The sequence below is a fragment of the Polistes fuscatus genome, unplaced genomic scaffold (assembly GCF_010416935.1).
Source record: "Polistes fuscatus isolate 324 unplaced genomic scaffold, CU_Pfus_HIC Scaffold2, whole genome shotgun sequence".
NCBI lineage: Eukaryota > Metazoa > Arthropoda > Insecta > Hymenoptera > Vespidae > Polistes > Polistes fuscatus.
In genome coordinates, this window is record NW_025113096.1 from 4,141,114 (window position 1) to 4,157,385 (window position 16,272).

The following is a 16,272-nucleotide window of genomic DNA, read 5'->3' on the forward strand; positions in this document are numbered from 1 at the left end:
AGAAAGAATAAGAGACATAGTGCACATCCCGTTCCTCTGCTACGGAAGTGCTCTCCAGAGAGAGATATTCCTGGTTCCAGCTGCTAAAGCAAGCGACGATGACCGCACGACCTCTGGCTTCGGTTATGGATCGCGTAGGATAATGCCGGCAAGAAGAAATAAATTAATCGCGTGCACCAGCCCGAGAATAGGCGAACGTATAATAATTCCTAGCCGAATAGAACTTTTTTCGCTATTTCTCTTTTTCTCTTTCACACACACACACACACACACATATATATATATACGTTTTCACCCTAAGTTTATGTCTACGTCTCTCTCTTTTTTTTTATCTCCAACTATCATAAAAAGAAAAAGAAAGAAAAAAAGAAAGGGGATGTAAAACGAGGGGGGAGGGCTGGGCGAGATCACGTGAGTTCATGGAAGGAGCATAATACGATCATTAGAAGGGCGTCACCGGATTCTTCCGGCGTACAAAACTCGACACGAAGGGCCCTCGTAAATAAGCTCGAAGGAATAAGTAGTAAAAGGGAAAGATCTGTTCTCTCTCTCTCTCTCTCTCTCTTTCTTTCTCTTTCTCTCTCTTCTCTTTCTCGTCGAATGCTCGACTTTGTCGGAGCACCCATGCCGAATAATATCTCCGGTTAAAAAAGAAGAGGGGAAAAAAGCTTAAGAGTCGTGGGCGACGGGAGGAGGACCGAGAAGATGAAGAAAGAGAACGAGGAGTAAGAGGGAAAAGGTAGGTGGGTGGGCGAAAAGGGGAGGCTGGGGGACCCAGTATCCAAAGAGAACGAACTACCGAGCGAAAAAGAGCTCGATAATTAATTGGCCTCGCATAAGCTACGTCCCATTTTTCTTCTCTCTTCTAACCGAGATTTTCGTCCTCGTCGATTGGTACACCAGTGTAAGTGAGAGAAAGAGAGAGAAAAAGAAAAAACGAAGGTGGAGAAGGGAAAGGAGGCGAACCGCGAAAAATTTGCTTATATATATATCTACGTGTGTGTGTTTGTATATGTATACGTGTGTTTGAGAGAAAGACGAAGCGGTTCATAATTTAAACGGAAATCTTGGAACGACCCCTTTTCATGGCTCCCAATGTCGGGGGTATAACAATGACGGAGAACATCGATGCTTGCAAACGAGAGAGAGTGAGAGAGAGAAAGCATTCCTCTCGCCTACACGTCGTGGACGGTTTAAGATTTCATGTCACGGAAACCCTATCTCCATTTGCAGAGTGTTCCTAGGACTTTGTAAGAAAATTTCAAGTACGCTTGGTATTCCGTATTCCGTGCGATACCTTGTTGAAATGTGTGCGAGCTAATCAAGTGTTATCGAACCTCCCATGCATCGTTTTTCCTCCCCACCACCACTGTAACGAATTAATAAACATCCTTAAACTAAAACGAACTCGGTTATAGATATTTTCTTTAACTTTGGATAAATGTGTTTCTCGTAATAGTTTTCAAATTTCTGAGACGAAGTTAAGTTTTCATAAGGACAACTTTCCCCCGTCGCTAGACGTAGTTAAAATAATAGTTTTAGACGAAACGAATGAACGGATATAACTCTTAAGAACAAAGACAAGAAAGAAAATGATAGCAAGAGAGAGAGAGAGAGAAACAAAGAATGAATCCAAAATGCATAAGACCAAGAGAAATCCATGCAAAAGATGAAGAACCAAGTATCGGAGATAACGTTGCTTTTCCGCGGGGGAGAAAGGGGTGAGTGGGTGGGAAGAGGCGGAATGAAAGTTCGTGGTACTCGAGATGAGGAAGAGAAGGAGGAACAGCAGCAGCAGCAGCAGCAAGCCCGTAGATCCTGTAGAAGGAGTTTCTCGAAGATCCGGTGCCGCCGGCGGAAACCCTTTAGGAAAAACTGATATAAAGTAATGGATTTCCCAAGGTGTTCGGTAATCACACTCTCGAAGAAGAGGATCTCCTTCCAAGGGGTTTGCTCGAGTTCCTGGCACCTAGAGTCTCTTCTTGGGATAGAGGAAGATGGATAGATAGATAGATAGATCGACAAAAGGGAAAAAGAAAGAGAGAAAAAGACTGTATGAGAGAGAAATGGATAAGATTGGCGAGTGAGAACGATGGAAAGAGTTAAGGGACAGTCTGAGAGAGGTGGCATTACGTCTGTCGATATCTCCATCACTCCGCGATAAAATAAAACTCTATCTTTCTCTCTCTCTCTTTCTCTTTTTCTGTCTGTCTCTCTCTCTCTCTTTACTTCTCTCACTTTACTCTCATCCTACTGCTCCAAGAAGTAATTACAACTTCGTCGATTAGATCCCATAGAGTTGGCTGGCTGGTGAAACGGTGTGCGCATCTACGCGACTCCAATGTGCTAACACGCGAAATTCTTGTGTGTGAAAACGAGAAATAGAGTGAGAGAGAAGAAGTATCGACGCCGTCCAGACGGCAGGATCCAAGTAGATGGATTGGCAACAACCACTCTCTCTCACTCTCTTTTCTGTCTGTCTGTCTGTTCGTCTGTCTGTCTCTTCTCTACTCTACTCTTCCTTCTTTTCGCTTCTTCCGTCCACCGAAGCTTTCGTGGAAATTGGGAATTTAACCGACAAGGAATTTCTCACAGACGAACTAACACGCGCACACACACACACAGACACATATATATATATACATACACGTGAACGCGTTTACTTACAGAATACTAGGGACGAGAAGTGAAATAGGAGAAAAGATGGTTCGCGGGTTACGAGTGGCGAGTGCCGAGAAAACGATGCTTCCACCTCCTACGAGTGCTAAGCCGATCTTATGGTATTGAAAAAAAAAAATAGAAAAGGGGTTGAGGGAAAGGTTTCACCGACTGTGGTTGTATCTAAATTCGTTAAGTTTATTGCACCGTCGTCGTTTAATTCCTTTATTCCGTTTCCATCCGTCTGCCTTTCTGTTCGTTATCCTCGTATCCTGTTTTTTCTAACTATTACTCGCCTTTTAATCGATCATTTTAAATTTGTTGACTTTTTTTTTCGTTCATATTAGCAGACTCGGATGAACGAAATATTATTTCTTTCTTCTTTTTTTTTTTCTTTTTTTTTTAAACTTATTTTAACATTTAAAATATTACTCGTTTCATCCTACCCCGCGGGTGTTTCATCTGTTCGAATACATATATATATATATATATTTACATGTGTATGTATGTATGTATGTATATATGTATGTATGTATGTTATATTATTTCATGATCCGAATAAATGCATATGTATAATGTTATTTCATTTAACATTGTGTATACGTACATATAAAGCTACCGGGATACATGTTTGAAATCACTTGGTGATTTTTCTACAAATTCAATATTTACATACCGATAAAATTTTCAAACGATCCATCTTTATTGTATTGTATCAAATTTTAATTACAGTCAAATGATATGTTTGTTTTTTATTTTTAGAGATCTCAGTATTTTCTTACGTTCATAATTTACTTCTATGATTAATGCAACGTGTAGCTTGAGATAATACTCGAAACATTTTTTCAATTTCAATAAGAAGTATGAAAATATTCGAAATATTAATTATCAGATTGTCCTGGAATACGTCAGGACGTATGTCGTTACAAATAAAAACGATTATTTTTCTACGAAGAGAAGCAATTTGCTGAAAAATATTTATGCGCACTTTGATACAAAAAAATAAAAGAAAAGAAAAATAATGCAAAAAAGAGGAGATAGTATAACATATTACTCGTAAGTTATTTCGATAAATAAATCTCTAACATGGTTGCGCTGAAAGTCATTCTCATATTTTCTTATAAATATCCTGTTTCTCTGAATTTACGTAGTAATTCTAAAGTTTTTACCGGATAATGTAAAATGTGAGTGATATACCTATATATACATACATACATATACATATACATATATATATACGTTTGTTTACATTTCTTGAAAAGTTTCGAAACAAGATCAACGTATTTAAACACATTTGATCTTGAGTGTTGGTAGTATCTTATTTATCCTCGACCAAGACGGACGATAAAACGTATTCACGGTAAAGTTTGAACGCTCATATTTTCTATCACGTATTTTTATAAAATATATTCTTTTATAGATAAACTAACAAACTTCTCATAGTTGTATCGCTTTTTTTAATTTTCTCCTTTTAGATAACCAACTAACTGATTTCTTTTTTATTATCGGATTAACCTTCGCGCGTGAAAAACGTTTTTAAAAAGCTTTAACCAACGAGCATAAAACTATTTTTACACGTTTATTGTTAATCGATTTTGATTGACCGTTACACTACTTTAACGTTGCCTTTTTTATTTTTTCATCGTCATCTTCTTTTTCTTTTATCTCACGTTTCGTTATTATCCCATAAGATTGTTCGCTTCGTCGAGTTCAAAATATTCACGTTTAACGTGTGTATGTCTTTAAAGAGAAACTAGCAATTTATATTCATTTCTTTTTTTTTTTCTTTTTTAAAAATACGTCGTAAAAACTAATACAAAATAGAAAAAAGAGAAGAGTATGAGGGAAGTGAGGTGGGAAAAAATTGAGAAGAAATATATGTAAATAAGAATTTTTATATTTAATATATATAAGAATTCACACACACACATATATAAAAATAAGAATTTTATTTACTTTTCTTTTGCCTCTGTCTCTTTTTCTCTCATTCATTCTCTCATAGAAAATCTTGAAAAAATAAGAAACGAGTGTAGAACTTTGTAGCTTCGCAACGTTGGAAATCATCTTTTTTACGAATAAGAACAAGAGAATAAAAGAGAATGTGTAAGAGAGAGAAAAAGAGAGAGAAAGAGATAGTTGGACAGACCTTAGACCCCTTCGGGCAAATAACGGAAGAAAAATCTGATTTATCTCGTACCTAATTTATAATACTCTGGACGGCTTTTCTCATTTTTTATCGACGAAAAGAATGGATTTAAGAGGTCCTTGGTTCTTGGGGAAATTCAAGCGCAGAATTTCATCGACGTGTTCTCTAAAATATGTATCGCGAAAAGGGCAAAGTCGATTTCATCCAATTTTACCTTAGAAGCCACCAGTCGCTTTACTCGAAGAAGGAAAACAAGGAAAATGATGAAGAGGAAGAGGAGGAGGGAAAGGAGAAGAAGGAAGAGGAAGGTTGGGGAAAGAGGGGCGGTGGAGGGAGAGGGGGGAGAATACACTCTAGGGAGAAACATTTCGAAATCAAAATTCTTTACTCGAGAGATTCGTGGTACTATGGTGTCGTGCAACTATACTTATGCTAAGGAAAACTTAGGGAAAAAAAAAATAGAGAAGAAAAGATAGGAAGACTGAAAGAGAAGAAAAGTGAAGAAAAAGAAATATAGGAAACACTTACTTTCATGTAGCTTACACCACCACCACCACCATCACCACCACCTCGAGGCTATACCAATCGGAAAAGGGGGATAGAATATGTTGAATCGTGGAAAGAAAATCGTCTATCTTTTTGTTCTGTTGTTGTTTTTTTTTTCTTTTTCTTTTTCTTTTTCTTTTTCCTTTTTTAGTCGTTGCGGAAATCGGGAGAGTTCGCGTTTATACTTCTTTCAAAGCTATCGATAAAGTTTTCCTACCTTACGTGAAAGCGTGAAAGCATTTGAGAAAAATCCAGGGTCACGCACGTGAAATAACGATTTTTCTTCTTTCTCTTTTTCATTCTCCCAATGCAGAAAATAGCATCATTGGCGCTTTTTTCCCCCGGACTGTCTCTCGTGGAAAACGAGATTTACTATTACCAGCTTGCAACCCGGTGATCTACGAATTTGCACTTTATTTTCTTTCATTCTTTCTTTATTTTTTTCACACATTTTTTTTTCCCTTTTTCTTTTCCTCCTCTCTTTCTCTATTTCACACGCGCGAAAATCACCTCACAATCGGAGTACTCAAATTCGCGATCATTTTTTCCTCCCCCACACCACCACCACCACCGCCCCCTTTTTTGTTCTTTTTTCTTTTATATTTTATTCTTTATTTCTTTTTTCAAATATCACCACAGCACACCGAACTCTCATTATTTTTCAAATTCTCTTCGTTTCCCGTTCTCTCTCGAACACCTGTTCACCTTCTCTCTCTCTCTCTCTCTCTTCTTTTTTTCTTTTTTTTTCTTTTTTTTCTTTTTTTTTATTCCTTCTTTCCGCACTTTTCAGTAAACGCATCGAGAGAGAATTTATAATGTCAAAAAATGAAGCTCGATGGATCGTGAATATCCATGGGAACTGTTTTCGAAAGCGAACGATTTCGCTTTTGGTATACCACGTTTATATTATTTTTTTTACTAAATAATAATTCGCTTGAAAAGTCATTTTCTTGTTTCTTTTTTTTTTTTTTTTTTTGGAAAAGAGCAATAAAAAAAAAAGTGAAATTAATATCAATTCAATAATATTTCTTAAGGGATTGATGTAAATGAAATGCAAAACATTATGAAAACAAATTGGAAAATAAACGAGTGTGATTCGTAAAAAAAAAAAAAATAATATCGTTCGTTCGTTCGATTTCCGTACAGTTTCAAAGAACGGTCAAATATTCGGATAAAAATAAAAAAAAAAATCCTACACGGATACCTCATTTGCCTTCTGTTTATCGTCGGTTTTTGATTCTATTTTTCCTCTCTCTCTCTTTCTCTCTCTCTCTCTTCTCTCTCTCTCTCTCTCTTTCTTCCTCTATTTTCTTTTTTTTTCGTTGGTTTTGTTATACCGGTATAACGATGCAACATTTACACGGGACATGAATATGTATATGTTATTCATCGTTTGTAAAAACGCCCTTCGTCGATAACGCCGTATCAACGTGCTGTACTGATTTTTTCTTTTTTTTTCTTTTTTTTTATAAACCCATCCCTCCGCTTACGGAAAACTTTTTATCCCGCGAGTTTTTGTTTTTAATTCACCGTGCGGTACGAAAATATATTTTATATCTATTAGTCTTACACAGTTCGAATGAGAGAATTCAACATTAACGGTGTTATTTAAAAAAATGACAGAAAGAAAACAGATTTATCGTTTTGAATTACCAATAACTCGACGAAACGTAAACTAATACAATTTTTCTTGTGAGGTTTTTTTTGTGAATTTCATTTTTTTGTTCTTTCTATGCACGTGAACTTATGCGTTCGTGTGTGTATGTATGTATGTGTGTGTGTGTGTGTGTGTGTGAAAATATGCGAAATAAATTTTACAGTTTACATGGGCTTTTTTCGTCGACGCAAATTTTCTTCCACGTCAAGAAGAACCACATGAAACGAATAATCCGAACGAATTATCCGTGAGGACGGACGGGTATATATTTACGACATAAATATGGGAAATAAAGAGAAACAGAGAGAGAGAGAGAGAGAGAGAGAGAGAGATAAAGTAAATAGAAATATTTCGAGTAGTTTTCCCGGTCATTAATTTAATAGAAAAACGGAGGAAAAGACAATTATTGGCGTGTCTATATAAACGTTATTTCTTCGATATTTTCCCTTGTTTTTCTCTTAGATGGTAGAGGGATGAGGGAAAAGGGGAAAGAAGAAGAAAAAGAAGAAGAAGAAAAAAAGAAAAAATTAGGAAAAAGAAATTTGAACGTCCGAGATTTTTATCGAGCTTTCGTACGAAACAACACAATTATAGGGAAGGGATCTTAAAAGTCTTGAAAACAGCTGCCAAGACGCAAGATAATTCTTTTATTACTCTCTAGCTATTTTCTTTCGAAAGTGGGTCGACCTAGTCGTTGTGGAAGGTCTTCGATAAAGGAAGAACGGCGACCATCGGCTTTCAACGTATCTGGAAAAGTAGCGAATGAGTTGGCAAAATAAAAGGTACGTCCGAACGAAGTTGTCGTCGTAGTCGTCTACGTCGTCTTCGTGAAAATGGCAAATCGAAATCCAATGAGACGACGACGACGACGAGGACGACGACGAGTTCTAAGAGAAATACCATTTCTACGTATAGAGTTTTTTGATTTGACTTCTTTTCAAAATCAAATAGAAAAACTTTTAGTAAACGTTTACCCCATTTTTATCAAATAATACATATCTAAATTTAGATTTCATTTTGTTCCCTTTTTTTTTCTTTTTCGTTGCTTCGAATGAAATTTTATTTCTGTCATTCGTTCGTTTCGAAGATTGTTCTTTTTTATGTTTTTATTTTTGTTTTCTGTATTTCGTAAATAAAAATCGTCAAGTCGGAAGTATAATAATAATTTATTGTTTTTCTTTCTTTTCTTTTCGATTGTCGTCTAACGAGAAACAAAGATTCACGATAGCAACATCGAATACGATTGAATTGAAAATTGTATCGTTGCGTTAGATATTTTTTTTTTTTTTTTTTTTCTTATGAATGATCGCGAATAAAAAGGAGAAAAAAGAAAACAAAAAGAAAGAAGCACTCTCGTCGAAAGAGGATTCAAGGAGAAAGATTTTGCCAGACGACCAGCAACCCTTGTTGGGTCAAATATTTATTTTCTCTCGAAATAAAGAAGTTTCTTTTGCCAGGTTAGTGGAACGATCGAGTACTTTTACCACGCGAGCTTCCTATTTTGTTTTTATTTTTTGTTTGTTCATTCCCTCTCTTTCTTTCTTTCGTCTCAGTCATCGCGTATAGGACAATTTTACGACAGCATCCGCAACCCCCTCTCCGACCGAAACTTCTTTTTCTTACCCCCCCCCTAAAGTGAAAAACGACTTTAAGAAAATCTAATCTTTCCGCAAGTTGACTTGTTGTCAGAACTAACTGACTGACTAACAGCAACCCTAACTTGTTTATCTTTCCAAAAGAAAAAACACAAAAAAAAGAAAAGAAATAAAACTTCTTCAGTACAACCCTAATATATTTCCCGTAATACGCGTATATAACATTTACAAAACATCATAATAAAATAATTATTAATCAGATCAATCAATCTGATATGAACAATTTCTAAATCAAACTAAAATTTATCTACAATACATTTCTAATGATCGTTAAATACAATAAAAGCTTATACAATCCTAATAACCATATATAAAACATTTATAAAACACCATAATAAAGTAACGATAAATCAAATCGTTCAATACGATATGAAAAATGTCGAAAATTTATACAATATCCATTTCTATTGGTTGTTAGATACGACGTACATACATCATCCCTTAACTCTACAGTTAAAGTGAGTAGAAAAAAAGTCAATATGGCAATAAAAAAAAAAAAAAAAAAAAAAAAGAGGAGAAGAATAAAAGACTGGTAAAAGCACTGCCATGTTAGTTTGTGTGTTCACCGCGTGTATCGGTAAAAAGCGTAGAAGAAAGTAAAGAAAAAGAAAAAAAAAAAGAAAAGAAAAGGAAAGAAAATAGAATGGAAGCTGTGGGGGGGGTGTGTTGGTTTCACGTATATGTACCCTGCATCTGTCGGGGTATTGTATATGAAGTAGTATCGTTCGTATATACATACAATGTATCTTGTGGAAGAACGTGTGGTTAACTGTAATAATGCGACGATGAATGCATACTAACTAACGAGCATACAGTTGCCCTCGAAAAGCCCTCTCCATATTGCCGCTTTGTAAGCCCGTTCCCCCCCTCTCCCTCTCCCCACCTATCCCCCCTCCCCCAAGTGACGCTTCTACGTCGTTCAGTGCATCATCGTCGTGTGTCGATCAAGCAGCTTCGTTTCTCTCTCTCTCTCTCTCTCTCTATTTCACTCTTCTCTCGCCCTCTTTGCACTACAGTGCTTCGAGTATTCTGAGAAGGGAGTGTCACAGTTAACGACTAAAAAGGATACTGATATATCGCTCGGTTGACAGCTTTACGAATGATCGCCACCTTTCCTTGTTATCTTCCTAGATACACACTCGAGCCCTCACTTTTCATATTTTATTTTTCTCTTTTTTCTCTTTTTATACTTTCTATACTTTCTATACTTACGCGTATGCAAGTTCTCTCTTTTTTTTTTGTTTTTTTTTTGTTTTATTATTATATTTTTCATCCCTTTTTTTAGAAAAGAAATAATCTATAGTTACATGATTTTCATCATTTTATCGATGTTACGAATATATAAAAATGAGATTGATTTATAGAAAATTATTGTAAAATTGTATTATCGTAAGAATCATTTTATTGACACCGTACGAGTATATAGAAAAGAGATTTTTCTTAGATATTATTGGATTTGTTATTATATTGACGCGCATGCAAATTTTTCTTACTTTTTTAATCCATTTGATCTATTTCAAAGAAAGAATAATCGAGTTTCGTACGATATCATCGATCTTACATCGATACGAATGGAAAATTATTAAAAAAAAAAAAACAAATAAATATCGAGAAGAAAATTATTAACGTAATATTATTAGCAGAGTAATACAATCGACACCACACGCGAATCTAGAAAAGAGAATAGGAACAAGGTGGGACGAGGAAAAATTTTCTTCGTAAGAAATTCGTTGGCAAATCATCCCACCAAACAGTGGGGATGGGAGGAGGGGGTGTAAGGGAGAGGAAAGAAGATCCCAGGGAAAACCGAGAGTGGACGAATAAGAAACGAGTTAGAGACGAACATAACATCCCACCCACCTACCCCTCCCTCCCCCCTTCCCCAATTTTTTCTGCTAACTGAAAGAGGTTTGAGAAAGTTTCGCAACGAACGAAACATCGGACAAGCGTCTTCATCAGCGATCTTAACGAGACATCTCCCAGACTTAATTAGGTTGCTTTCCTTGCCGTCGACTTTTTGAAGCTTCCGCTTACTCTCTCTCTCTCTCTCTCTCTCTCTCTCTCTCTTTATATTTCCTTTTACCTTCTCTCAAAACTGTTCTATCTCTCTTTTTCTATCCGTATCTAAAGAAGAAGAAAGGCGGTGCGAAACGTCGTCTTCTTTTATCGTACCGATTCCGTTCTCAACTCTCTCCCTCCCCCTCCCACCTTACCCCCCCACTTCCTCTCTTTCTCTCTCTCTCTCACACTCTTTTTCTATCTATCTCGTTCTTTCACGTTGCATTGAAATTATAATTAGAACACTCTCGGCTAATCTACCATTCATCTTCAAACGTAGCACGAATTGAGATCGTTATCTAAACGTCTATCGTCGTCCATAACACTAGTCACACCAACACTGAGCTGACCCTTTCCTTTCTTCTCTCTCTCTCTCTAGTTCACTACTTGAAAAACATTTATAGAGAGAGAGAGAGAGAGATGTAAAAGCTAAGCTATCGTTCCTTCGTACGCCATTACGACGTTGCACGACACGATAACGACCTCTCGTCGTCGCATTGCCTTTTTCAAACGATCCCACCCCCTTCCCTTCACCTTCCCTATCACCCTTCACCCCATTCTTCTTCTTCTTCTTCTTCTTCTTCTTCTTCTTTCGTCTGTACAATACCGACTTCTTCATGTAACGTTACTTTACTTCGTTGTTCCAGTTTAAGACCCCCTCCCACTTTCCTTCCTCCCTCCCTCTCTCTCTCTCTCTGTCACTCTTCTGAAAGACTTTTCGAATGATTGGCCGCACAATCGTATGTTATAATTGAAAGATCAAGAGTAGGAGAGAGAAAGATATTGAGGGGTAAAGAGTGAATAATAAAACCCTCGACAATGTTTCTCTAATAGACGAACAAAGGATACCCTTAATTGTACTTTCGAAATGTATGTCGTTGGTATATTTAACGAGAGGCACTATTAACGACGTCCAATCAGAATTCCTCCTTTCTTTCTTTCTTTCTTTCTTTCTCTCACTCTCTCATTCTCTCTTTCTCTTTCGGGTTTTTTCTTTCCGTCTTTTTTTCATATTCTTTTTAATAATTATAAAACTTGTTCTCCGTTCGGTTGAAATTTCTGATTTCAAAGGTTTATGTTTTACGAGTAAGTAAGTAAGTACGGCCCGAGGATTTCAAATGTCATGACTGGACTTTTTTTTTCTCTCTTTTTTTTTTTTTTTATTATTATTATAATCTTCTCGACACCCTTGGAGAAAAAGGATATAAAAAAAATATATCTACGCGCTTTATGTTAATATCATTTACCATAAGGAAAAAAAAAAAAGAAAAGAAAAGGAAAAAGATACCGCATATTCTTTCATAAGTTCGCGACCTTTTTGAGATGCAATTATATTATATTATTTAATTTTGTCCGTACAATTGAACGTAACTATTGTTGAGCGTGATTTCACTTTCAGAAATAGTAACACAACGTTGGAATTAAACGAGAAAAACTAAATGAAAGTGTGACTACTAGTTTCGCCGGAACTTTTCTTCAATTGCTTTCCCTTTCCCTTTCCCTTTCCCTTTTTTCGCCATGAGGAGGAAGTGGGTTGGTTGGTTGGTTGGTTGGTTGGTCGTCCCTTTCGATAGGCCAAAACTTTTTCGTTTCATCGTTCTCGAGTCACCGGAGTCTGACTCTTCTCTTCTTCTTCTTCTTCTTCTTCTATTTCTTTTATTTTTTTTTTTATTAATTTTAATTGGTGGAAGCACAGATGCGAGATGAATCGTATTCGTTTCTCTTCTTCTTCTTCTATCTCATTCACTTCCTTCTTTTTCTTTCTTTTCATTTCTTTTCTTTTCTTTTCTTCTCGTTTTCCTAATCCCATTTGTCCCCTTCCTTTCCTCATCTTTTGTTTTATTTTTCTCCGATCCTGAAAGTCGGGCAATCTTGAAATTTTCTTTCCTTCCTTCCTTTCTTCGAGTATCTCTTTTCGGTTTCAAGTTACCTTCAATTTAACACCTACCTACTAGGAAAACTGACTTATTTCTTTTTTTTTTCCACGATGTTACCTTCTCATAGCCACTGTATGGAATAAAACTCTCCCTTATACGTAGAAAAAAAAAAGAAAAGAAAAGAAAAAAAAACAACAACGACCCTTCTGACCTTTCTCCACACGCATATACACGTACCCCCTCTCCCACACACACGCGTCAACTCTCTCTCTCTCTTTCTCTCTCTTTCTCTTTCTGATGGAACTCCTCTAACCTCTTTTATTTTTTTTTCTCTTTTCCTCTTAGTTTTCTCCTTCGCACCCTACCACACTAACTCGACGTCGTATCTTGAAATAAATACGACGGGTGGTGTGTTGGCAAACATTAAGAGTTAGCAAGGGTGTAGAAGAGAGTAAAAAGGGAAAACGAAGGGTCTGTGAGTAAAGCTAGCGACTCGAGTCACGTATGAGGTAAAAATGTATGATTGTGTTTTCTTTTTTTTTCTTTTTCTATCTACATACGTGTATAAACGATCTGTCTACGAATATGTCACACTAACTAATTACAAATATAATACATTTACAATCGTGAATAAAAAATCTATCAAAGTTATTTGTTACAGAACGATGAGCGAAAGATCGGACTCGGGAAAAAGATGGGGGAGGATTAATAAATTTTTCTGAAAATTTCCATATAACATTAATAATTAAAATAATAAATTAAATAAATAAATTAAATACATAATAAATGTATTATTCTGTATTTAATATGTATTAATATATGTATTATTTATTATTATTATTATTATTAATACATAATAAATTAAAATTCTTGTAAACATTATTGAAAAATATTCGCGTAAAGCTCTTTTACAAATACTTTCAATCATTCTCAATTTCTAATTAAGATATAAATATACATCAGTAATTTATCCAAAGACGAATATAATATCAAAAGAGAAACTTAAGACCCATTTCCTTCGTTTATATATACACACATAATACTCACATACATACATACATATACGCATATATATTTACTTATCTAGACATTTAAACTCCCGATGTCATCCACTTCCGGAGAATACATAGAAACACGTACACACACACATACACAGAGAAAGAGGGATACTAAAGAGCTTAAAGATTTTTGCAGTAAGCATGAATGCATAAAGAGGAAAATGCGTACTACGCGTGGTCGCTCTTTTACCGGATGTCATTAGGCATCTCTTCTCCGGTTAGTACAAGTCGGTCATTTTCACGAATGACTCCGTCGTTTGGAAAGTCTATGCGCTTTATTCCTCTTGCTTAAAAGTTAATTTCGTCTGGCTAGGTGTCTGTCTACTACTTCGTGCCAAAGACACGTAACTATGCGTTGGGATAGTCTTCCTCTTTCTCTTTTTATTTCTCTCTCTCTATCTCACTCACTCTAACGTAAATTGGTATATAAATATAAACGTGTCTCTTCTCGCACTCTCTCCTACCTCTCTCTCTCTCTCTCTCTCTTTCCGTATATACTCTACATATAAACCGTATAGGTAGGTAGTGATACGTATATCGTGAGAAGAGGAGTCGAAGGGGGAGGGAAAGGAGGGGGTGGGAGAGGGGTCAGGGGACAGCTTAGGGATTCTCCTGCTCTCGATGGTATGTCGGAGCTTAGATACGGTACCGTGCGGACGAGAGGGAACGATGAAGCGACAATTACGTTGAAATAGTGTTTCCGCCAGGAACGCCAATGCCCTCCCCCCTTTTCCTCCCTCTGTATCCTCCTTCTCGTTTTCCTTCTCTCTCCTGTTCGCACACCACCACCATCACCACCACCGTTGCGACCATAGGTTTCCATAACTCTCTGCATACCATCGAGTCTCATAAAGCTTGCCTCGAAACTTTACCTTACTTTAACTTACGACGAGACTTATCTCTCCTTCCTAATTCTTTATTTTATTATTATTATTTGATTATTATTTTCCGATAAATTCTATTAGTGCGCTACTTTTAATATTTGTTTTTTCTCTTTTGTTGTTTCATTTTTCTTCGTCTTCTTTTTAATTAATCGATAAGTATCGTTATTATTTATGCTGGATTGTCGGATGTTGTGTTTCGTGTATTATTTATTTTATTTTGACGTAAACGCGTTAATTTGAATCGAACGTCGGAATTGAAGTTTCTTTTTCTATTTTACTTTTTTTCTTTTTTACTTTTTTTCTTTTTTGAATAGAAAAGAAATGAAATTTTATTTTGATCGAAACAATTTTGAGAATAAAGGAGCAGGAATTATTTTTTCAAAATAAATATAATATAATATAATAATCGTAAGTGAGAGTAAAATTGACGAGTTCCGGCAATCTAATGTCAAATGAATCAATATTTATAAATCATTAATTTATATCACTTTTTAATTTTGACAAAGATACGAATATTTCGTTTAAATTTAATCAAACAATAATAATAATAATAATAATAATGATAATAATAATAATAATAAAAATCAAAGAAAATTTGCGAATCGAATCGATATCGCCTATAGAAATAATATAATGACGATCTTTTTTATTTTTCTCCTTTTTTCTTTTTTCTTTCCCCTCTATAAAATATTAAACATTCAAATATAGATCGAACTTACGATCACCGATATCGGATAATCAAAAAGTTTCTCATTTCGTTAGAAATTTTATGATGCCACATCGAAGAGAATCCGTTTTTCACGAGAATGAATATCTATATTCTCCCCACCTCCCTCCCTATCTAGCTAGAAAACGAACACATAAAATTTCGTTCCCCGATTCGCATTCGAAATCGCGTTGGAAAATCCTCTTTCGGTCTGCTACCGTGGATAAACGTTAGATTACAGGTATAAGCGAGGGCGAGCGTTCGAACGAACATTGTTGCGAACAATACGCTATCTCACTCGCTCTCTCATACACACACACGTGCATACACATATGTGTATATACATAACCGTCACACATAGGTATACGGTATTTCGAAACACGGAGAGAAAAGTTTCAGGCGGACAAAAATTCCGTTTTCATCCGACTCAACTTTTATCCGATCGGAAGCGTCGCGACGCTACTCTCTTCACAAAGGAGCAAAGACCCAACCCGATGGGCTTAGGCTCTTTCCTTCCCTTCGCGATACCAAAGTATCTTCTACGTTCTAACCGAGCTTACGAGTCCACCAAGAAAATACATATGTGTGTATATATATACTTGTTTGTACACCTTGCTGTGAATATTCTACCTTTTTTCACGTAATACTCATTCAAAATGAAACTTCTTCTTTGTTTTTTTCTTTTTTTGTAGTAATCGAAAACTTTTAAATAAGAGTCACCAAAAATCATATTATTCGATATATATTAATTCGATTATATGTTTGTAATATTCAGTACATCTCGTAAGATCTAACTAAACTTTATCGAAGTAAAATATTATTAACCTTTTTTTTTTTTTAACATCATCATAACTGGAGATTCATATATTGAGATATATAATAAAAAAGAAAAACATAAAATATATTATTCTATTTATAACTTGAATAAAAATCAAACGGAATTCGATCTGTCGCATGAGTATTATTTTATTTGAATTAGATAAATTTAAGAAACACTTGCTAAATATTAATATTATTTACAATCTCA

General features: G+C 35.6%; 1 protein-coding gene across 10 annotated transcripts in view; it reads left to right on the forward strand.

Annotated features, from left to right (window-relative positions):
• LOC122516645 (teneurin-a) overlaps positions 1–16,272 on the forward strand; it is a 545,517-nt gene that overhangs the window by 463,754 nt on the left and 65,491 nt on the right. The window contains exon 1 of one of the 10 annotated variants that reach the window (XM_043634631.1): positions 7,755–7,789. The exons of the other annotated variants lie outside the window; for them this stretch is intronic. Coding sequence (XP_043490566.1) covers positions 7,770–7,789 — 20 coding nt within the window. The 5' untranslated portion in view covers positions 7,755–7,769. Of the gene's footprint in view, positions 1–7,754; positions 7,790–16,272 lie in introns of those variants that run through there. 10 annotated transcript variants of the gene reach the window in all.